General features: G+C 53.9%; 11 protein-coding genes across 11 annotated transcripts; 6 read left to right on the forward strand and 5 right to left on the reverse strand.

Annotated features, from left to right (window-relative positions):
* Positions 1-464: 464 nt before the first annotated feature.
* RHO25_002575 (uncharacterized protein) lies at positions 465-1,743 on the forward strand (the record flags this gene model as incomplete). Its single annotated transcript, XM_065602273.1, has 3 exons — positions 465-607; positions 658-664; positions 715-1,743. The coding sequence occupies 3 exons, from the start codon at positions 465-467 to the stop codon at positions 1,741-1,743; spliced, it is 1,179 nt and encodes a 392-aa protein (XP_065458345.1).
* A 20-nt stretch (positions 1,744-1,763) lies between these two features.
* Positions 1,764-2,712, reverse strand: RHO25_002576 (uncharacterized protein; the record flags this gene model as incomplete). The annotated part of the gene is made up of 2 exons (XM_023598145.2): positions 1,764-1,927; positions 1,983-2,712. 2 exons carry the CDS (start codon positions 2,710-2,712, stop codon positions 1,764-1,766), a joined length of 894 nt encoding a protein of 297 aa, XP_023456278.1.
* Positions 2,713-3,436: 724 nt separating this feature from the next.
* On the reverse strand, positions 3,437-4,789 carry RHO25_002577 (uncharacterized protein; the record flags this gene model as incomplete). Its single annotated transcript, XM_023598146.2, has 1 exon — positions 3,437-4,789. The coding sequence occupies one exon, from the start codon at positions 4,787-4,789 to the stop codon at positions 3,437-3,439; it is 1,353 nt and encodes a 450-aa protein (XP_023456279.1).
* Positions 4,790-5,191: 402 nt separating this feature from the next.
* RHO25_002578 (uncharacterized protein) lies at positions 5,192-6,038 on the forward strand (the record flags this gene model as incomplete). Its single annotated transcript, XM_023598147.2, has 4 exons — positions 5,192-5,339; positions 5,592-5,616; positions 5,670-5,829; positions 5,985-6,038. The coding sequence occupies 4 exons, from the start codon at positions 5,192-5,194 to the stop codon at positions 6,036-6,038; spliced, it is 387 nt and encodes a 128-aa protein (XP_023456272.1).
* A 684-nt stretch (positions 6,039-6,722) lies between these two features.
* Positions 6,723-9,631, reverse strand: RHO25_002579 (uncharacterized protein; the record flags this gene model as incomplete). The annotated part of the gene is made up of 2 exons (XM_023598148.2): positions 6,723-7,241; positions 7,295-9,631. 2 exons carry the CDS (start codon positions 9,629-9,631, stop codon positions 6,723-6,725), a joined length of 2,856 nt encoding a protein of 951 aa, XP_023456273.1.
* Positions 9,632-10,235: 604 nt separating this feature from the next.
* On the forward strand, positions 10,236-11,801 carry RHO25_002580 (uncharacterized protein; the record flags this gene model as incomplete). Its single annotated transcript, XM_023598149.2, has 1 exon — positions 10,236-11,801. The coding sequence occupies one exon, from the start codon at positions 10,236-10,238 to the stop codon at positions 11,799-11,801; it is 1,566 nt and encodes a 521-aa protein (XP_023456274.1).
* Positions 11,802-13,806: 2,005 nt separating this feature from the next.
* RHO25_002581 (uncharacterized protein) lies at positions 13,807-16,033 on the reverse strand (the record flags this gene model as incomplete). The annotated part of the gene is made up of 2 exons (XM_023598150.2): positions 13,807-14,928; positions 14,978-16,033. The coding sequence occupies 2 exons, from the start codon at positions 16,031-16,033 to the stop codon at positions 13,807-13,809; spliced, it is 2,178 nt and encodes a 725-aa protein (XP_023456275.1).
* Positions 16,034-16,750: 717 nt separating this feature from the next.
* MGR2 (subunit of TIM23 translocase complex) lies at positions 16,751-17,253 on the forward strand (the record flags this gene model as incomplete). Its single annotated transcript, XM_023598151.2, has 4 exons — positions 16,751-16,772; positions 16,827-16,886; positions 16,940-17,060; positions 17,112-17,253. 4 exons carry the CDS (start codon positions 16,751-16,753, stop codon positions 17,251-17,253), a joined length of 345 nt encoding a protein of 114 aa, XP_023456270.1.
* Positions 17,254-17,803: 550 nt separating this feature from the next.
* Positions 17,804-19,558, forward strand: RHO25_002583 (uncharacterized protein; the record flags this gene model as incomplete). Its single annotated transcript, XM_023598152.1, has 3 exons — positions 17,804-18,189; positions 18,243-18,514; positions 18,561-19,558. 3 exons carry the CDS (start codon positions 17,804-17,806, stop codon positions 19,556-19,558), a joined length of 1,656 nt encoding a protein of 551 aa, XP_023456271.1.
* Positions 19,559-19,786: 228 nt separating this feature from the next.
* Positions 19,787-20,539, reverse strand: RHO25_002584 (uncharacterized protein; the record flags this gene model as incomplete). The annotated part of the gene is made up of 1 exon (XM_023598153.2): positions 19,787-20,539. One exon carries the CDS (start codon positions 20,537-20,539, stop codon positions 19,787-19,789), a length of 753 nt encoding a protein of 250 aa, XP_023455527.1.
* A 440-nt stretch (positions 20,540-20,979) lies between these two features.
* On the forward strand, positions 20,980-22,291 carry RHO25_002585 (uncharacterized protein; the record flags this gene model as incomplete). The annotated part of the gene is made up of 3 exons (XM_065602274.1): positions 20,980-21,004; positions 21,257-21,389; positions 21,448-22,291. The coding sequence occupies 3 exons, from the start codon at positions 20,980-20,982 to the stop codon at positions 22,289-22,291; spliced, it is 1,002 nt and encodes a 333-aa protein (XP_065458346.1).
* Positions 22,292-22,615: the final 324 nt, after the last annotated feature.

Here is a 22,615-nt window from a genome sequence, read left to right on the forward strand (position 1 = left end):
GAGAAGAGGTTGGTGTGGATGCGCGGTGGTGCAGTGACGGCGAACAACGAGTTCACGTTCATTGCGCGTCAAAGTCGCGATGCGGAGCTCGAGCCGCAGAGTGGCAGGTGCGATGGATGCCTGGCGAAGCTGCGCGGAGGTGACAGCTTGGCGACTGGCGGCTGTCTTCACTTGACGCTGCACAACTCCTACATGTACTTCTTTCACATGCATCTTGCATACCTGCAAGTTCCACATCAACTGCACGGTCTCTACTGATATTCGAGGCACATCACGATTTCTGGGACCTGCTGAGCCACTGTCCATTATTCTTGTGCTGATTCACTCCACGTGGCACACCTGCACATCAAACTGATCATAAGATGCGATAACATCTAGCTACATTTCTGTATGACATGAGCGACGCTGCCAGTAATGGCGGACTTGACGCACGTCTCCGCGAAGGCGGATTGCTGCCCACGACCATGCAGGTCGAAGCGACGAAAAAGAAACGCAAGGAGCATGCAGGTACTGGCTTCACAGCTGCTACGATGCGCGCGTTGAGCGCCCGAATGCTCACTTTCTACTTTCGAGCTCCAATAAAGGCTTTCTTCAGACCCAGGATAGAGTGAGCTGTTGTAGTCGTCTTTGCTGAACTTCTAGCTGACAGAAGTCTAGTTACATGGTATGAATTTTCGAACTCTAGATATTCACATGGTATTGAATCGATTCTAGGGCTATGCTAGGGCCATCAACCCAAACGTGAAGGCTGGGCAGGCATGGTCATGGCGAATGACTTCACCGGCATTGCTCTTCACGGCCGTTCAACAGCAGGGCTGGGCCTTCCTGCCAAACCAAGTCCTTCCGCCCCTTCTCGCGAATACTGCTGTTGGCACAGTGCTTTACACGGCCTATCTCCAAATCATAAGCAACCTGCACCAGCCAAACTCTCTGTCCTCGAAGCGAGTCTTTCCTCCGCCCTCGTTCGGAACATGCTTTACTGCCGGGTTCTTGGCTGGTACAGTGCAAAGCGTTATAGCCGCACCACTTGATGCTCTCCAGGTTCGCTTCCAGAGCACAGACATGATCGATGGCAAATACAGGAACATGTGGCACTATGGTTTGCGCAAAACCCAGGAGATCGGCGCGAGAGGTGTCTTCGCTGGCTGGACGCTGTCTCTCTTGCGTGACTCTCTGGGTGCCGGCATCTTCTTTGCCACTTTTGAAACGGTGAAAAGTCAGGCCTTCTATGGCTTTGTCAGTCGATATTATGGAAGCTGGACACAGTTGTCAGATTTGCAGCGCGAGTCGATCTCCGTGCAGAGGTCACAGAGCTCGTCAAGCCGACCTGAGATCAGACCACACTATATGGTGGAACCTACCTTCCTCCTTCTTGCTGGGGTTGCAGCTTCTGTGGCGCAAGCTTTCATACAACATCCTTTGAGTCGAATTCAGGAGATACACTACGGCAGGCTGGAATGGATTGACCAACACACACATACAGCTCCCGAGCAGAAGAAGATTCGCACTCTGAAACTGTATGCCGCCGCCTACCGCAAGACGATGCGGCACGTCTTGGCATTGGCACGTAGGGACGGTGGGCTTCGTCAATGGTTGTTTCGGCACTTCATATCGAATACCATAAGACAGACACCATCGACAGCTGCTGGCCTTATTGTCTTCGAAGTGATACGCAGAAAGTGGGGCTTCGATGAAGAACCAGTCCGAATTCCGAAAGACGGCTATGAAATCCTCCTAACTTGAGTGTGGAGGCGCAGGTGCTCTCACAGCGCATCAACCCGTGGGACTTCTGCTCTCTGGCTCGGTACCTCGTTCTGCACGATAGCCTCCCTCACCAGCCAACTATCCAAATAAGCCCTCACCTCCACGATCACCCCGCTCTCATCAAATCGACAGCACCACGCGTAACAGTTATCAAATGCGAGACCTGTAACAAAACATCAGCCACTTTTCCGACCAACGACACCGAAGGAACAACTTACCGTTCTCGCAGACTCCATTGACGACCAATTCGACTGTACACCACCCCTGATCCCCGCCACCAATCACATTCCTCGGCTTTAGTCTTATCCCAGGGGCCTTCATTATTTTGCCTAAACGCGCAAAGGTCGCGGCTTGGAAGTCAGAAAGTGAATTGTACCTGCCAGCGAGGGGATGCGTTCCCATGACAGTCCAGTCGACATCATGCGCTACGCGTTCAAAGAACGCCTCTGGTTGGGTACTGAGATTGAAGAATAAGGCATGGATTTCCGACGCGTTGGGATACTTCTTGGCCGTACCGGACGACATTGTTGAGGCGACGGCCGTTGTTTTGGAAGAGGGATTTGGTTCAGGACCTGGATTCGAGGAGGCAGAGGGCGAAGAAGACAGCGGTGCCTGATGTCTGTTATATAATGGCCCATCATGTCGGACTTTCTGCTTCTGCCGCTGAGGTGGCCTAGAATACTGCTCCGAAATCGCAGGGTTGTTGTGCCGGTGGTATATCTGGCCCGACTGGTATTTTTGCTGCTGTTGTGATTCCTCCAGCTGCTTCTCACTCGCCAAGGGCCAGTCCGAAGCCGACTCCATGAAAGTTCGGAAGATCGTTCCCCTACTCGTCGCCGTCATCGTGGTCGCAGGAGCTATTCGCACTGCATCACATCTTTGCAATAGCGTCCTCGCAGATTGGTTGCGTCCACTGCCTAGAATGGATCTTGCTGCTTGCTTGTACATTTCCGCAATACAGTCACCAAGACGACGTTCTGTGTGTACAGTATCAAATGCGTTCTACAGCTCATGCAACTTATAGAAGTGATGTTCACATGTACGCCTCTGTTGTTCTATGATAGCTAGCTATTGATTGGCCAAGCGCGGAGTGGATCTGCGTAGCTACACCTTGCATACCACAAAGCATGCCACCGGAGGAAGGGAAGCCGAGGTACCTTCTTCAAAGTACTGTAGTTCTCACCAGCAAGGCTAGCTCTCTGTCATGTGCTATCAATGCCTTAGGCTACTGTCGCTTGCAACAACAGCTGCAATATACGCCAGAGTAGCATTGTGTGAGATGCATTGCAGCGTTTTGGTTCTCGAAATTGAGTCGCATCACAGTGCTTGCCTTCCGAGACTGGCTTCCTCCGAGTTCGTTTGCACGTCTGATACGGACAGTGATTCGTGTACCCATGGCTCGTTGAACTCATGGGTGCTGTCTCCCGCAGCCATGTCCATTGAAGATATTTTTTGCGCTGGTGACACGAGACGGGCGGGCCAGCTAGCTGACCACCTTCGATGCGCACAGCCCGCACAAGGACTCGCTGTTCGCCCAACATCGGATAGGAGCTTTGCTACCACAGCCTGACGTGGAGATCTCGACATGATCACGAGATCAGGTCGAGCGGCCTTCCTGCACTTCGTGAAAAGATAGAGGGTTTTGATGTGTTCAGCTTCTGTACGCCAGTCTTCAGCCATCAAACGTCCAGACGCCGCTTTCCATCTCCTCGGCATCACCAGCCTTCACTGCAGCATCCTGCAAGGCGTCGCTCAAGGCCGCAGTCTCGTCCGCATTCGATCCGGACTGCCAAAATAAGCTCTTCGCAACTCTGACCTGCCTCAACTTTGGTAACGAGCCATCCTCCACCGCGATCAATACATCGATCGGCGTGATCTTGTCTTCAACGCCTGGGTTGCCCGAGTTCGTCAGTTCCAGTGTCCTCAGTTGGCAATGCGGATCGGCCCCATGCCTAGGGCCAGGAGGCAACCAAATCTCTGGCAACTCATGCCCTCGATCTGCACCCAAATCGAATACCTGAGGAGTGATGTAATCCACGCTGATACTCAGCTTCGTCAGCCCAGGCAAGACAACCAAGACGTCATCCAGTGAACTGCCCATCAGTCTAGGCAGATTCGATAATCTCAGAATCTCCAGATTTGGCAGTGGCCGCACAGCCGTCCTCAACAAATGCAAGATCGCGCCTGTCTTAGCCATTGGACAATGCTCAACCGTCAGACTTCGCAAAGTCTCGGGGAACGACACAACGCCTTGCAGGAAATGCACGTCGATGCCGCCGCTCAGGCATAGATCCTCCAGATTCGGTGGCCATGTCATCGCTTCTGCGTGGAAGCCTTGACTGAAACCTGCGCTGCGCGGCAGCCGTAAATGCGAAAGTTTGGCCAAATGCCCAATCGTTTTGAACAGGTCCATCAAAGGTGGGCTCTCGCTCACAAGACTTAGATCCAGGACCTTCAAATTCCGGCTTTTCCCCAGAGCAGGAAAGCAATTCGTTCCAAAACTGGCTTGGGGCGCAACAAACTCTTCCAAATTCCCCTTTGTGCGACCCAAGAGGCGAGCGGTCGTGGCTTTGCTCCCGGAATGCACCAGGTGTGACATGTTGAGGACCTTGACGAACTCGGCCAATGGACTTTTGCGGACGTGCAGGTTGATAGAGGGACAAATGGCGCGGACAAACGCATCGAAGTTCTTGCCGGTAACGTAGGGGATTGCGTAAAGGTAGGGAACAGAGGCGGAGTACCACTGACGGGAGAGCCGGCAACAGGAAGCAAGTGTGAGTTGGGCGGAACGAAAGTGAGAGACGTATTCGACGATTTGGATGATAATTTCATCCGGAAGGTAAATAGGCAGGGTGGTCCAGACTTTGGGAGTGGTGTCTTTCTGCTCCTGCTTGGACGATACCTCGTCTTCGTTCTCGTAATGCCTGTGCTTCATCAAGGGCTTGATTTTGCCACGCTTCTTGACTTGCTCGAGATTGTCAGCCATGGTGATGGTCCAGTTGATCTGTTGGTTTAGTGCCGACATGATGGTGAGGTTGTGGCAAGTGGAGTGAATCTGAGCAGCTTTGCCCAGTGAAGTATTGACGAAGAATTGGCCGACGTGGTAGTCATGTTGTGGCAAAAGTGCCTGCTCTACGCACGTGTTCGAGATGGTTTCACGGCTTCATCTTGATAAAAGCTTTCCACTCAGACAGTAAGCAGAGAGAGGAAACCTCAATTCAAATGTCGATCATGTCTTTGTCTTGCATCTGAACATTATTGAGAGTCCAAGGTCAGTCGACTGACGTATTCCCAAAATCCAGCGTCCCGTGACACTGCCGGGAAGAAGCGGAAAGACCCGCAAGCATCCGCACTTGCTTCGTGATGCACTACACACAGCCATTGGGACACGACACCACCGAATCTTCCCTCTAGGCTCACACACATCATGCTCGGACTTCGCGCGACTCGCACTTTCACCCCGGCCGTGCGCCGTATCACGCAAAAGAGACTGCAAAGCGGACTGCAGGGCCCGGCCGATAATGCCTTCAACCGCGAACGAGCGGCCGTCAAGGAGCACGCCGCTGCTACTTCTGGTACGTCCCATTTGCTCTTCCAGAGAGCGGGCAATTGGAGTGAATGATGCTGCTGTTGGGTCTGGGAAGGTCGCGGGGAGTTGGCAAGAGGCGGACAGATGGGTAGAGCGGCGCGCACATGACAACAGCCCGAGAAGAGGACGCTCCTCGAGAGACCATACCTCAGAGGGCCACAGCAGCAGCAGCATGCCCACCAGAGCCCGTAATCTTGCGCCCTTGCAAATGGATTGCTAACCGCTTTCATCCACACAGACCTCTGGCGCAAGCTCTCAATCTAGTATGCACTTTCTTTCCAACCCGTAGCCCGGCGGTTTCTCTAACACTCCACAGCGTCGTCATTCCCTCTCTCATGATTGCTGGCGTCAACGCATGGCGCCTGTGGACCGAGCACTGGGAGCACGTCGCCCACGGACCCCCACTCGAGGAGCGCACTGAGTACCCATACATGAACATCAGGACCAAGAACTACTTCTGGGGTGATGGCGATAAGGTACGTTTGATTTCGGCCTCCTACGAGGACTTCACAGGATATCAGAAACGGGATTCCGCAAGGGAACAATATTTCTCGCAAGTCGTGGAGGGCGAGAAGACACGGACCCGCGACGAGTAAACAGTGTCAGGACGTAGCTGACAACTTCCAACTAGACTCTCTTCTGGAACCCTGAAGTCAACCACCACAAGAAGTCCGAAGAAGAGTAGATACACCGCGCTCCCTACGCATGGAAAATGCAGCATAGAATCGGTGCAAAGACCCGCGATGTAAATTTACAGTGCTAGTCACAATGGACAAAGAAGAACCTCACGGAATGAACTCTTCCTCGCGTCATTTTCATATGTACATACAAGCGTTGCAATGAGATGCCATTTAAAACAAGACGAAAACGAAACCTCACGTCAGCGAAGGCAAATCCTGAAGCCCGAGGACATGCCCGGATGTGAATTCTGCTTCTGATTGAAAATGCAACAGCGGTCTTATCCTGCGCCTGCAACGCGTCTCCTGCATGGATTCGGAACTGCTTTGCAAAATTGAAGAGACGTGGCAAGGAAGGATCGACATTATGCATCCATTTCTACATTTTAATTGCAGCTGATCTCCTACTACGACCGTCTACTACCGAACTTCGAAGAAAAAAGTCCACTGCAGCATAACATATTCCTTTCGCCTTCGCTCTCGCCAAAATGCAGCCCTCAGCCCATCCATACTAGTATGCCCGAATTTCCTGATACCGGTTGAGAACAGTCATAATCGAAAAACTCAAGAAATCTCTGTTGTGCGTGATGACGGTAGTAGTGGTATCATACATCCCCTTGTCATGTCCTTTCCATTTTCTGTGCCAACTCCACTATGCCACGCCGAAAAAACTCAATTAGGTGAGAGGTCTCTCAAAGCTCATCCTTAGCCTCAGCTGTCTTCTTCTCAACCTCGCTTTCTGGTTCAGGTGTAGCCTTGGCGTCTTGAATGCTCTGCTCCTTCTTCAGATCTTCGTCGACCTGCTGAGTGGAACTCTCGGGACTCCCCGCCTCGCGACCCAATGGTGTCTCTGGGTCCACTCCATCGGGCTTCGCTGGAGGTTCGCCGTCATGAGCTTCGACGAGCCCGTCGTGGACCTCGCGACCCATCTCATCGACGAGTCGTGTGCGGGTCTCGTAGCGCGTAGAGAAAGAGACCTGACCTTCGAGGGCAGCGACTTCTTCCTCGCTGAGGAGATTGCCGTCTTCGTCGCGGTACTCAACTTTTTCTTCTACCTGGCCATCGACGTAGGCTGGTTCGCCTTGCACCTGAGGTGTGACATGCACGTCCTTTTGCGGGTCGTCGGCGACTGGTGGGGCGGGTCCGTGCGCAGCTTGGGTAGTTGGAGCAGCGCCTCCTGCTGATGGTACAGCGAGGGAGTAATCGGCGTACTAGATGATGGGTTAGCAAAGTCAAGCGCTGCGTGGCTCTAATGTCAACTTACAGAGTCGTAGAAGGTATTGCAATCCCAGTCCCAAGTATCAAAGAGCTTCACGCGCTTGCAGTCGCTCTTCGTCCACTGATTACCATAGCTCAGTGGTGCATAGAGAGAAAAGACCACAATGGAAAGCGCCAGGTAGATGACAGCCACGCTGCTACCAATGAAAGGCTTATCCTTGAGAGTCAAGGAGCCGATGCTAATCCGGCTGAAGTTGAAGTCGAAAATCTGGGCCAAGGCAATGATGGCAAAGTAAAGAGCTGGGAAGTAGTGGTGCAAGAACAGCTGGCGCTGCATGAGGAAGAAGGGGAAGTAGTGGAAGGCCCAGCCAAGAACCGTCGTACCCAATTCGTAGTCGAAGCGGCGGAACGTAAGGTTTTGGTAGTCGTTGCAGCTGCGCTGCCATCTGATAACGGACAAGCCCTTGAACAGGATGTAGATTACGATAGCGGCTGTGCTTGACCACCAGATCAAAGGATTACCGATGAGGTAAATTTGACGATGGTCTTTACCCCAGAAATTGATACCGCGCTTGAGCGTTGGCCATGAGGGTGGGCGAGAGTCCCAGGCGTGAGATTCAACGAGACCGGCGTTGGTTGTCCACATGACCTTCTGCAGCTCCCAGAACTTGCCAAAGAAGCCTGGATTGCGGTAGTTGACCTTTTCGGCGTCTTCTTTGAGTTGAGGGTGGACATTAGACTCAATGTACCAGATCGAGTTTGGCAGAGTACCACCCTTCGCGCACGTCACCTCCTGTTGCTCGAAACCCCAGTCTGGAAGCTTGACCTTGTGCGAGAAGAGTACGCAGCCAGTCATGATGTGGACCAGCTTGAACTTAGTCTGAATGGTTCTCACTCGCTCCTTGGCCTCCTTGCCGTCCGACATGGACTTGACAATCTCAACACGGAAGAGATCGTTGGCGTCTCCTTCGAAACCCGCGTAGCCATATGCCGACACCTCGTTTTGCCATTCGGCCTCGGTGATCGGAGGTCGCACATCGTGAGAGTGCACGCGGCGGTCAGTGGTGATGTGGTACAACTTGAGGACGCTGCCATCCTTCACGTAGGCTGGCTCCAGTTTGTCCCATGCAAGAGGACCAGCGATGGAAGTGTTGCCGGTCGGATCTGCGGCCCAGTCGATGGGCTGAGTCTGGTTCTCGAGGAGGAAGACGTTGTTCTCGTCCTTGTGGGGGTAAAGTGTAATCTGTTGCTGTTTACTGCCGCCAGGATACATGTGCGAATGCGAATGCAAATAACCACCCTGGGTGTTGTGATGCCTAAGACTGATACGAGAGCCGAACGCAACATCTGCTGGTACGTCGGCCATTCCCTTGGAGTTGAGCGTAGACTGGAACTCGCTGCTCATGAATCCGTCACCGTCACCTGGATTGACGAGACAGACGAAGTGAATTGCAAACATTGCCATGTAGAAGGTGACTGGGATGATGATCAAGCAAAAAACGCGTGCGAAGAAGTGCTTGAACCAGAGGCGTGGGGTGACATTCTTGGTGTCACCAAGAAGGACCCAGAGTTGAAGAGCAGTCAGAGATCCCACCCAGGCGATGGTGAAGAGACCGACCCACTTGACGCTTGCAGTCGCTCCCAAGCACAGTCCTGTTGCTGCCAACCAGAACCACCAACTTGGGGTGAAAGCCTTCCGAGGACCGAGTTCGTGCTGGTTGATGAAAGAAACCCACGACAAGCCAGTCAAAGCGGTGAAGATGACAAGAGGAGAATCCAAGAGGATTAAGCGGGACTGAGTGACGAAGCCGTTCTCGAATGTGAGCAGACCAGCACCCAGCGCAGCAGTGACCGTCTTGCAGCCCGATGCTTTGAGGGTGAGAAACATCGTAGGGACAGCCAGGACGCCGAGCAGAGCTGGGAGCAGTCGCATAGCCACGTATGGCACCTTGGCCTCGAGGTAGTCTTTGCCAATGTCCTTGAAATCGAAGTTTCCATCGAAGCCCGCCAGCCAGCCGGCGAGCGTAATCAACAGTTTCGCAAGAGGCGGGTGCACGTCCATGAAGAAGCGCCCCTTGATGTATTTGCTGGCAAACCCTCCAAAGTGCACTTCATCGAAGACGACGCTCGAAGGTTGATAGATGCGGAAGAGTCGCACGAACAGCGCAATCAGTGTGACCACACCCAAAACTTCCCAATCGCTGCTCTTAAGGTTCAGGATGTTGTGATCTTGCACGCCACGCGAGGTGTAATCGTATCGAGGATGCGGCGGCTTGTTTGGACTCGACTGGACCCAGTCCTTCGGGGCGGCGCCGTTGGCAGCGCGCAGGGCGCCATTGCTCTTCTTCTGCTGCACCTTCGTCTGGCTGGGCCTGGAAGCCATGGCAGCGACGGCGGGGTGTCAGGCCGACGGGCGGTGGTGGTTGTGGTGGTGATGGGACGTGCAAGAATTCAGGGCTGTGAGGATGGGATCCCCATGCGCCGATCGGAGTGCCTTCCTGACACGCGCGGCTGACAGCGTTTCGAGGGCGTCGTGCTGGTGGCCGACGCGGTGCGCCTGTGCTGGACAAGAGAGAGTGAATTAATCGGAAACCGGGGCGAGAGAAGAGAAGAAGTGATGATGGGCTGAGCAAAGGAGAGGATTGGGGCAGCTGTTGACCACGTATGAGCTTCTCTGCGCCCACACGAATAGTTCACCTTGCAGAGGAATCTAGGGGCTAGCGCCCGCCAATGCGAGGCTAGCGCGCAGCGTCCTCGTGAAGAGTCGCACAGGGACGCGGGATTGGTGCCGCTCCGCGACGAAGCTTGTCTCGTGTTTTGCGACACTTGCATGTGCACCACTAATCTGCATCACCGCCATCACCGCCGCCACCGCCCACCGCGCCCACCGCACCCGTGCTCGCCAGCCTCGCCATCTTCACGTGCCAAACCTCCGTTGACGGCACTTTTCGCACATCTGAGGGAAGCGGCAGATCTGACGTGACGGCATGGCTGCCACTAACGGCGAGCAGCCAGCAGCAGAAGGCCAGGATGACTTCCTCAAGCGCCTGCCCGCGGGCACCGTGCTGCCGCCGCGCGGAGTCAGAGAAAAGATCGAAAAGGTAGCAGCATATGTCGCGCGAAGTGGCCAAAGTTTCGAGGACAATGTCCGCCGAAAAAATGCTGGCACCAACATCACCCACTTTCTCGAGCCCGAAGACGAGTACAACCCCTACTACAAATGGCGCGTTGCCGAGTGCAAGGCTGGACGGAGTCTCGATGCCAGCGCGCCCGCTGCAAAAACCGATGTCACCTTCCAAGGCCGCGAGTCGAGAGCGCCGAAGGCGCCCGAGGAGTTCAAGTTCAGTGCCCGTATGCCCAATATCAGCGCGCAGGATCTGGACATTGTCAAGTTGACTGCGCTGTATGCGGCGAAGAATGGCAAGAGCTGGGTGACGCATCTCAGTCAGCGCGAAGCTGGCAACTACCAGTTTGACTTTCTTCGTCCTCAGCATTCGCTGAACATGTACTTCAGCCGCCTGGTCGATCAGTATAAGGACCTGATTGAGGGCGAGACGGTCGACAGCGGTGCGCCGGAGAAGAAGCGCATCGAGGAGCTGCAGGCGAACGTGGACAACCGCTTCAACCTACTGGAGAGGGCGAAGAAGCGGGCAGAGTACGTCAAGTATCAGGAGAAGCAGCGGGAGGAGAAGGAAGAGAAGGCCGAGAAGGACCGCATTGCCTTTGCACAAATCGACTGGCACGACTTCAGTGTCATTGCTACCATCACATTCGATGAGCGTGATGAAGCTGCAGATATGCCTCCGCCAAAGTCGCTGAACGACATGCTCTCGCTCAGTCTGGAGGAAAAGGCAAATATGCGCATCGACCCAAACAGAAGACTGGAGGAGGCCGTGCCCGACTTCAACGACTACTCTGCCATTTACGGGCAGCAACCGCAGTTTCCCGCAGCACAGATGCCACCTCCACAGGGGTACGCGCCGTCGCCAGTACAGCCAACCCCACCTCCAGGATCTGCGTATCAACCTCCTCCTACGCCTTCGCTCAACGAAGAACGCGAGAATGCCCGTGCAGCTATTCGTGCTTCGCAAGCGCAGCCTACACGTGTTCGGACCGATTACGTTCCACGAGCGCAACAGCGGAACCAGCTACAGAATACCTCCATCTGTCCGAACTGCAAGCTGGCTATTCCCAACGACGAGATTGCCGAGCACATGCGTATCGAACAGCTGGATCCGCGATGGCGTGAACAGTTTGGCAAGAACCAACAGCGCTCTTCTACAACGAATCTGTCCACGGCCGATGTTGCGAACAACTTGAAGCGGCTGGCGTCTCAGCGCACAGATCTATTCGACCCCATCACCGGACAAGCGATCAGTGAAGAAGAAAAGGAGAGGAGGAAGCGCGCGGAATTACAAAGCTACGACGGAGTCAGCCAGGTCCCGAACGCAGCGATGGGGCAGGCTCCGCCAGGAGTCTACCCACCTGGTGCGCCAGGCACGAATGTGAACGAGCAGATTAGGCAGCTGCATGAGAAGTACAGTCAACGGTGAAGGAGCTTCGCCTGTAAGTGATGCATTTCGTGCAAGATGATAGAGGCGGGGCTGCGCGTTGCTTGGTCCCGAAGTGGTCGGAACATTCGTTTCGCTCGCTCGTTATCACGCACCCGCGTAATGCTGTCGCGTACGCGAACATCGTCCAGATGCGAGGACATCGAGACGACAAACGGGACAAGATGCTCAGTGGACCAGCGACTGCTTCCATCCTGGCTTCGCTGTGCTCAGCGATCGCGAGTCATTCAGCTCAACTGCCGAATTTCAGCCGCCAACACACAAGTTGTGCATGATGGCCGGCTCCGACCCAGCTACCACAAGACACCATCATCGCACAGGTCTCATTCGAGACCGATTGCTGCCCGGTCAGCTTGCAGACTGCGACCCACGCATAGCAGGCACGGCTCACGACCAAGAAGACGCTGAGCATAGCGGGCGAGGGCTTTCCGTCTAACCAAAAATCCAGCTTCAATGCTGAGTACTGTTAAAGGCAAAGTATGTATGCACCTGTAATGAGAAAAATGAAAATTGTGCTATACATGTTCATCAGGAAACGAGAATTGCATGGTTGCTCATATATCTAAGTAACTGAATACGTTGGCGTTCCCTTTATTTACAGTTGGAGAGGAAATTCAAACTTGTTGTATATGAAAGCCGCCATCTATCTCAGCTGATGAAAATCTGTCCCATTTCAATTAACCGTCCAGTGATCTTGTTGAGGCTGAACACGGCATAAATAGTGAAGTTCTGCATGAGAGAAGTGTGAAAGCCACACGGCATGAGGAATCCTTCATGGTAGATAACATTTCCACAACATAGATACATCCGGAAGTACCAAGCTGGAAAGCAGCGATGAAGAAAAGCATTGAAAACAAGATTTCGTTGAAGTTTCATTTATTCGCACAGGCGACTTGCCTCAGTCGATACTACAGTGCCAGTACGCCCGTACTCCGCGGCTAATGATTATGTATATACAGAGAGCAAAAGAAGCAAGAAAGCTAGGTAAAAAGCGCCTTCCTTCCTCGAAGGTCCCAAAATCCAAAGCTAGGAGACCAAATGTGTTCAAAGGAAAAAAAGAACTCCAATGCAATGATTGTGGTGTGCCCATCCGTCCATCCGTCCATTCGCTGCTGGGCAGCTTCTTTTGTGTCTCCAGCCGTGCTCCATTCCAATTCCCACCAAGACTGCACCTCATTTTCCATGTTAAAGAAGCGCCGGAAGTGAACACCAAGGAAATGCGCAACGAGTGTTGTCCTGGTCTCGAAATGATAGCGGCCAGCCTGTAGCTGCCGATTCAGCTTTAGAAATCCTTCTTGTTGTTTTCTCTTAATTCCCCGTGTGACAAGGTCCTGTTCCTCCCTGTCTCATCACTGCTCGCCAACAAGAAAAGTAGTCGAAGCAAGAAAAGAGATGTGGCAGCACCAGGCTCTTTCAAGTTCAATCCGGTAGGCTGACAAGTTCCTGATCATCTGCGCCGATGGGGTCCGCAACGCGTTTGATGGTGATGGTTTCCCTGTTAAACGATGCTTTTCCATCCCATTGCTGCACTTTCAAAGCTGGACGCAACGCTCTCTGGAGAGCTTTTTTTTCGATGATGTCGACATGCATAGTTGCCGACATGGCGTGCCGGCTCGGTGTGCGCTTAACGCACAGTTGCATAAAGGCAATGCTCAGTACTCTCGGAGCACGTCGTACGTTCTGCTTCCTCTCTGAAACGCAAATGAGCACCGCTCAGACCTCATCGATCTTCTTTCGGCCCAGACCAGAGCTCACGCGACGCAAGGATAGACCAGGCGTTACACGCCTGCGGTATCCTTGGCAACATGTACGAGCTTTGACTCCTTTTCGATCCGGGAGTACGAGGACCGGGACATGGCACTATCTCATCGCCACGGTAGCTCTCGTTGAGGCCGGCGCGGACTCCCTCACTTCACGATTGTTGGCAGTGGGTGACGGTGGCATGTTTTCGATCAATGCGTATGGCTTCATTTTAGACGTTTCGCCTTCATCGCTCAATCTTCGGCCAGCCATTTATCCAGTTCATAGCAATAAAACCGACGATGACAACCGCTGCAAAACTCCCATATGGCACTCCATAATAGAGTAAAGCTTTGTCCATATCGCGAGCACCAATGTTGGAAGGATCTGACCCGATCACTTCTCGTGCTAGGAATTGCGTTAACATCTTGGCTTGCTCGGGTGTGATAGGTCGGCCTTCTTCAACTCCAGCGCGTTGGAGCAGATTGCTAGGAGTCGGATTGGAGCTCGACGCAGGCGGGAGTATATGCCCATTGGACTCGATTGATAGTCCATCAGGTTGGCGCAAGGACTTTGCCGGTGAACTTTGCGCTTTGGTCAACGAAATGCTCTTCTCGCTAGCCTGCTCAGCGTTCTGTCTCCGCTTCTCCTCGACCATTTCTGCCAGTGTCTGTTTAGCCTCGTCTCTCTCGGACTCTGCCTTCTCGGCACGCTGACGGTATGCTTCCATTTGTTGCTTCATCTCGTCCATCTGAGTCCGCAGGCGATCGAGCTGGATCTGCACTTCAGGTGCTGGATCACTGATGACATCCGTCGGCCTTGTAGACGTGCTTGGACTATTATCTGCGCTGGGGTGGCCGTCGTTGGTCGGTGAATCTCGTCGATCAGCTTGCTCCAATCGCTGCGCCCTCTCCTCGGCGCTTTCACGTGCCAAGCGTTCTTGGGCAAGTTCGTTTTCAAGCGACTTCATGCGCTCGCTCTGGTTGCTGAGCTCGCCCTTTGCCGATTTGAGCTCCTCGCACAGTCGTAGAATGTCGCTAGAGTGATCGTTCCGGGTTGGCGAACTACTTGAAGATGACGGCCTGGCTGTGTCACTCCTTCGCAGCAACGGCTGAATCAACGGGTCGGCAAGTGCTCGCGCGACATCAGGTTTCTCTGGAAGCGGCGCCTGTGGCGGTGGTGCCGGTGGTTCTGAAAAGTGCGCCTTGAGATCGAGCTTCGATTTGGTAGGCGATGGCCGTGCTTTCTCGGAGTTCGATTTTGGCTTTTCCATAGCCGGAGCCTCGAGTTTGCCACCAAGCATGTTCTCGATGGCTTGTCTTGCTCGCGCAATTTCTTGCGATTGCTGCATGGCGAGTTTCATCTCGTACTAAGAATATCAGTCTCATGAAACGCGCCACATCTCAAGGTTTACTTACGTTGAGCTTGCGAACGATGTGCTCGGTTGTGATTGGGTTCAGCCAATTCCTCATGTGTTGCGGCTGATTGACAAGTCCCATGCCCATGGCGGCTTGGCTTATCGCAGGGTTCGCGGCCACTCGAGAGTGGACAGATCCCTGACTGCCTCTTCGTCCAAATTGTTGCTGGAAGCCCTGCCCACCACTCGGGTCCAGATCGCCGAAGTTCAGCGCGCCACCGTTATCGGGGTAGACTCCAGCACTTTCGACCTTGGCAGCAACTTTGTGATGAACCACCGTCTTTTGATCTTCGGAGACAATGTCAATGCCGAGTTCCAGGACATCATGCTCCCGCAATTCACGCGGTTCCGACTCCTTGTTCTCTTGACTGAGCCGCATGCCATTGACGAATGTGCCATTGCTCGATTTGACATCGCGAATGAAGATACGGCCCTGTCGATCGGCGTAGATTTCTGCATGCTGTCGCGACAAGACTTTCGAATCGAAGTAGCCATTCACCGGTGATGGTACCGTCTTCTGGTTGGTCTGTCTTCCAATGCGCATGCAGTCTGGCGCATAAGGTACAGTGATAGTCTTGCGCTCGAAAGTGCCGTTCATGGGAGACAGGTGCAGAGTGGCAGGCGGCATCTGCTGCACCTGCTCCCGTGCCATAACGCCATTCGCCTGCCCACTCCCGTTCGCCATTTGTTGTGATGGCAGCAGCGGTGCGTGCAGTGCCGATATAGCAGACGATGCTGTTGCGCCCGAAGTGGTTGCGCTCACTGGTTGAGGTCTTGCTGTCGATATCCCTGCCACCGGCTCTGATTTGCCAGGCGGCCACAGCCCACGCGTGGGTTTCTTTCGCGCGGCCCAATTGTTTGTATCTGATACTGGCTGTACGGCGCCGTTTGATTGTGTAGATGTGGCAGATATGGTGGACGTGGAGGATGCGGTCGAAGCTATGCTGGAGCTCGAGTTCTGGCGAGAGAGGTTTTTGCGGGGACCAAACATCCTGATCTCTTCAGTCCATCCTAGTTTGGTAGTCGCAGGCTGGAACGAAGAAGCTACGGCCGTCATTGGAGGTAGTTACGCGGTGGTGAGGCTGGTGGGACTCGGCAACCTCCTCGGCACAGATTTTAGGTCGTCCTGCCGGCGAGTGCTCTACGATTCAACGCAGTCGTCGCGAGGCTGTTGAAGGTCTCGGTCAGTGGCCCCGACTGGGGTCGGAGAATGGTGCGGCGAGGATGTCGTGTGAGGTGTGGCTCCGCGGACGGAGGCAGCACAGCCAGTCGTGAGGGCGAGGCGACGAAAAGTCCAGCGCAGTTACTCGAGAGCGCGGTGGTGATGGATATGGATAGAAGCGGCGGGTGGAGAGTCGTGGACGCATTCGTTGTCGGGTGTCTGCACGCACAGGAGATGAAGCGTGTGAAGTCGGGCTGCCGGTCGCGGCGCCAAAGCACCGACCAACCAGAGGGCGCTGGCGGCTATTGCATGTGCTCGTCCAGAGTCCCAAGAAGACAGGCTGCAGCAGCGGATCTGGATCGCGCGTGTCGTCAGTTCACGCTGGCCGTCGCAACACGTCGTTGTCCCCGTGTGATATCCTGCTGTTGGTAGCCGTCCTTAGCGTCGTCGGGCCCACTATTTCACGTGAACTCCCAAAGGATCGGCGCGCGCTTGACCTTCTCGGCAGCGTCGTCTGTGCGGAGGTGCAGCGCAGCCAAAACATACTTCTCGAAGCCGTGAAGCTGTGATCGTGCATTCTCCCAACGCCATTGCAGGAAATCGCAAGCCAATATGCCCCCAGTAGCTGCAGCAGGTAGGTCTGGTCTCGGCCACCAAGAATAGCCCAACATGGCTAATAGCGTCAAAGGTGGGATGGCGGGTCCTTCGACCTTCGACAAATGGAAGATGGGTGCCATGATGGGTAGCAGTATGTGTTCTAGTCGCTGCTTCGCCGCGCTTTCCATTGACAGTACTGTCCAGCTGTCGGTCTGATCATCGGATTCATCTTTGGCGCAACAAACATCATCAGATTCGGACCAGGACCAAACGGCATGATGCGAACACTGGGGCAATACATGGTCGGCTCCGCAGCAACATTTGGGTAGGCGAGGCGTGCGGGTGGGCTCTGCAGTCGATGCTGATACTTCGACAGTTTCTTTATGGGCATAGGAACGACGATACGAACAGACAGCTCGCCGATCCTCCAGGAAGCCTTCAAGGCAGCACACATGCGTAACAGGCATCCAATGATCATGCCTCTCGATCGATCGCAAAGGAGATCGCAGGAGTCATGAAGATGATTAAAGTGGGATCGCGATGTACAAAACAATTGAAAGGATACTGTAAAGAGGGAGTTCAGGCTGGCCGCTGCCGAGTGAAGCGGAAACACGATCGCGCAGCAAGCCTTTCCGTGCTGTTGCTTGCAGTGCAGTCTCAGGGCAGGCGTTATTTCACTCGTGCCAGCACTCAATCGAGCTAGAAATAGGGAATGGCACTCCGTCTCGGTCGACAACACATCCTTCTCCCCTCACACCCACTGACCAACAGCTCACACCAACGTTTGTGTTCCAATGGGTCACGACAAGCACGGAGAACCATTGCTTGAGACCGCTCGGAGAGGCGCCAAACATTCATCCGCAATTCGTCGCGACTTTGAGCACTGCCATCGCGCGCTGCACTACTGTCGGTTGCTATTTTCCAAAACGGTCGTGCCTTCCCTGCCAAAACGCGCTAATGCATCGGTGGAGCTAGCGTCAGTGAACAGCTAGAATCACTTCGCCGCGCACTTCTTCGCGAACGCGACTTGTCTCGCAACCTCAACTCGCCCGCTCCAAACCAGTCGCGATGAGTCCCTCCGCCCAGCCAGGCGAGGCGCGAGCGGATGCAATGCTTCAGGATGCCTGCAAAGGCCTCCTCAATGCACTCGACGCTAGAAGCGCCGCTCGATTCGACGCGCTTGAGAAAGAGCACGAGAAGGCTAACCGGGTCATTCAGGAACAGCAACAAGCCCTACAGACCTCCCTTGGCGCGCTGCGTGAGCAGTGCGAACAGCGCAGCAAGTCTTCTGGCGTCGACATGGCAGCCATTTGGGACGCCCTAAACCAATTCAAGAAGGAAGACAGCGAGCGCAACTCTGCCTTGTCAGCCGCGAATGAGGATTTGTCGGCAAATCTGGCATCTATGCGCGATGGCTTGACAGCAGTGCACAAAATGGTCGCTGACCTGGGCCAGTAAGATTTTCTTGCCTCAAGCTGTGCTGCTCCCCACCTGACATCATCCGTAGGCAAATAGGAGAGCACGACACCATTTCCCTCAGTGGTAAATTGGAGCAAGTGGAGGAGAGCGTGCAGGAACTCCAACACCAACAGCAGACACTCCTACAGCAACAGCAGACGACTGTGCGGGCACTTGTCGAAGACCGCAAGTACGAGAGACTCCTTGATGGTTCCCATGTCCAAGAACTGACCACGTTGGGCAGTGGCATGCAGACGAAGCTGCAACAACAGGAATCTCTGGTACGAACAATCGACAACTGGTACAAGTCACAAAGTCCAGGTAGGTAACGTGACGCTCGATTTAGTCATACGCTCACCAGAGGCAGCAGCCATTCCCAGCCTTCGAGTGGTTCCAGCGACGTACGAGAGGCTTCCTTCTTTGCCACAAACGCTGCAGGGAAGCAACCGCAACGAGCACAATGCGGCCGAAGACATCGACGATCCTGCACAACTTCGATCCCCCTCCTCTGCCACCTTTCGTGGATCGCCACCCGACAAAAGCGACGATAGGCAAGCGTTCGATGGTTCGCTGGCATTCACTGTGACCTCCAGAAAGCGCACCACTACTCAAAGACAGAGCGAGACGTTCGATGAAGAACTCAAGGCGCCACACAAGCGATCTGGATCCTTGCAGAGGAAGCGAGCCAGCATCAATTTGAAAAAGGCCAGTGCTGACTCTGTGGCCGAATCGTTCTTCGCAACACGCAAGCCATCGTCCTTGCAACAATTCTTCACGGCTACAGATGCGACTGAGGACGACTACGAAATTGGCAGTGGTTCCGGCAGTGGTGCTAGCAGCGAAATCGTAGTCGCAAGATCCCAGCCAGCGCCTGCCCGCTTGACCTCAGAGTTTAGCCCTGCCAGTCAAGGTGTCTTCGAGAAGATCCTGAATGGCCAATCTGCTATATACAGCCTGAAGACTCTTGGAGCAAACCCTTCACCAAAAGCGCATCCTCCATCTTGGCCGCGGATGTCCGGTGCCAATGTTCCGCCAGCACATCTCGACGGAAGTCGAAAGGCCCATTCAACTCAGGTGTCACAGCTGTCTCCAGTGCCAACACTGGGCCTTACCGATACAAGTCTACCTGGCCTATTCAGTAACTCTCAGCCCTTGACGATGGCCGGTCAGGCTCCACACAGTCCGACACAGCAGTCTCAGGGCACAACCCCATCGAAGCAGCCCGCACAGATACTTTCTGCTCCTGCCGGAGGACGACGTCGCACGTCACGCGAGGCCAAGAAGAAAGGTGTCCCGGATGACTTCGTCGACCTCAGGACATTGAAGAGCGACAAGGTATTGGGTCTAGTGCCAAAGGAGGAGTAGCATGAGTGAATTTGGGAGTACTAGAGTGTACGGCCAAACTTTGGACGAGATTCTGAAAGTTGTCTGGGCGCCTTTGCTCGCTGTCAAAAGATAGCATCGGATCTGCGATCGACTTGTACAGCGCGCATGTACAAAACACGTAGACAAATGCAAGCGATAGACCTCACGCTGTTGTGAGAAAGGGCCGGAAACAGGCTCCACGTAATTGGACGTTAAAATGACTTCTCATCATGGCTGTGCCTCTTCTCCTTCGTGACCTTCCAGTCGCAACCCAACCCTATCGCACACCTCTCTCGTCTTCGCCATCCATCTTCTCAAGACCGGATGCCCCGCCGCCACAACCTCAAACGTGACGTCGTCTCCCTCTTCGCCTTCCACCTCATACAACCAGATCCCATCTCCACCAAAGTATTCCTGGCCCAAAAGTTTCTCCACTCTCAATTCATCCTTCGCCTCGCCGAATATTCCCTCTACTTCCTCCCGTAGACCAGTGATCTCCTCTTTTCCATCTCCTCGCTGCGCATTCTCCTTCCCGTTCTTCAACCCTCTCACAATCCCTTCCAAGACACCCAGAATGTACCCCGCCTTCTGTCCGATCTCGCCCCCAAGACTAAATCCTTCGTCAAAACCGGCTTGTATATGGGACTCTTTCGAAACAGCTATGCCTTCACGATATCCATTCGTGATGTGTATGCTTCGCAGGCGAGGAATGTCGGAGTGGTGCTGATCTCTGCTGCTTGCGATTCTCGCATTCTCGCGAGGACTGTCGTCATTGTGATCGTGCTGGGCAGAAAGTACAGGGCTACTTGGCGCCGAACCGAAGATATCGTCGTTCAGATCATTGCTGTGTTGCGGTGCTTCTTGCGAAGTATTGTTATCGGCTTCGTCTATTGTGCCTCCTCTTGCTGGTGGGATGCCCGTCATGAAGAGTGCGGGCTCGGTATTGTCTGAGGTGCGACGGCCGAGCGTGTCGCGGAGCATGATGTGTGTGACATGTTGCAATTTCACGACTGGTGTTGCACGGTGAACGATGACTGTTGCGCTGGAGAAGCGCTTGTGAAGTTCGTCATTTTTCGGCTTCGGATCGCGAGCATGTATCCCACTTTCCTTTCAACTTTCACGTTGACTGCGACATCTCATGCCCGAGACATTACAGTGACGGCGACCTTGTGCCGTATTCAGGCTCTCGCGAAGTGGTGAGAGCCTCAGAGGGGAACTCCGCCATCATGCAACTTGATGCTCGCTGCAATGCATCTCGAAACGAATGCTACCTGCCCTGGAACAGACATTTTCCTGCCCAGCACCAGCCGAGGACGTTTGCCGGCCACAATCTGCACATGAGCACATGAGCTACCACTTCGACACTGCTTCATGCATCTTTGCGTCTTCAGTATGGCAATCGTTCGACTTCGCAATTCACAATGGCCATGTTCGGCAGGATCAACGGTAGGCCTGGCACAGAGCGCTCGAAAATGGATATAGTCGAGATGCTCTGCGCCAAATAGATGGTAGGACTCTGCTCAAAGGTATTCTGCTTATAACGTACTTGTCTCTCTTGCGCACTGATATATATGGCTGCGTCAGCGCAAAGTCTCCCATCAGAAGCCTGTGAGAGCCTACAAGCAGATTCACCGTCATGCGCTCCGTCCTTATCCGATATCGAGAAGCGGAAGCCGGACAACCACCATTCACTACCAGAATGCGATATTGGAGCGCCGCTGGAAATCTCTCCTTCACATCTGTCGCAGCCATCGTCGCCAGGCATTCCTGATGGCGGGCCCACAGCGTGGCTTCAGTTTCTTTGTGGCTTCTTCCTGTTTTCCAACTCCTGGTCAGTCACACTGCCAACGCGAAGGACGAAACAACATGCTAATCGATTGTTCTGGCAGGGGAGTGATCAGCTCATATGGTGTCTTCCAGGTTTACTACACTTCCGCGCTGTTTCCAGACGCTTCGGCCTCCACCGTTTCTTGGATTGGCTCGGTCGAAGCTTTCATGCTTTGTTGCACTACGATATTCGCTGGACCACTGGTTGATCGCGGATATGGCCGGCTCTTGGTATTCATAGGCACCTTTCTTGTTGTCTCCGGTCTCATGACCTTGTCCATGTGCGAGGAATTTTGGCAGCTCATGCTAGCTCAAGGCCTGTGCATGGGTATTGGCCATGGCTGTCTTTTTATAACCAGCATTGTCATCGTACCGACATACTTCTCGACTAAGCGTAGCCTTGCCATCGGCATTGCAGCTTCTGGGTCGAGTGTTGGGGGTGTTGTTTATTCAATCATATTCAACCAACTTATGGACACCCATCACTTGACGTTCGAATGGACCACAAGAGTCCTGGGTATCACAGCTCTCGCGACGTTGCTGCTGCCTTGTCTTCTGGTACGGCAACGGAGGACTGGTACTAAGGCCAAAAAGTGCAAGATCATCGATCTCAGCAGCTTCAGGCAACTACCATTCACGCTCTTCAATCTGGCCACATTCGTTGGGAACATCGGACTCTATATTCCATTCTTCTACATTGCCACCTTCGGGACTTCGAGGCAGGTCTTAGTAGCGAGCTGTCATTCTACCTGCTGCCAATCCTTTCCGCGGGCTCTGTGGTGGGAAGAATCGTTCCAGCATTCCTTGCTGATCGTGTTGGGCCACTCAACGTTCTCTCTGTTTGCACGCTCGTCGCCGGACTTTTGGGCTTCTGCCGGACGGCATTTACACCAAACTCGACGATAGCTGACCTGGTCGCGTGGTCGATACTCTATGGAGCCTCTAGTGGAGCTTTCGTGTCCCTGCAACCAAGTACAGTCGTCAGCATCACTGAAAATATGAGCACTGTTGGAGCCAGATTGGGGTTGCACACGTTTGGCGCAGCGCTGGGTTTGCTCATCGGAACACCCATCGCCGGGACCCTACTACGAGAAGATTTCAGCTGGGTGGGACTGCATGTATTTTGTGGTGCGACGCTGTTTCTCGCTGGAGGACTGGTCGTCGCTACCCAATTTTCAAGACTTGGCGTGATAGCAGTTGCCAAAGCTTGAAAAGTGAACCTTCCCATTC

The sequence above is a fragment of the Cercospora beticola genome, chromosome 2 (assembly GCF_033473495.1).
Source record: "Cercospora beticola chromosome 2, complete sequence".
Taxonomy (NCBI): domain Eukaryota; kingdom Fungi; phylum Ascomycota; class Dothideomycetes; order Mycosphaerellales; family Mycosphaerellaceae; genus Cercospora; species Cercospora beticola.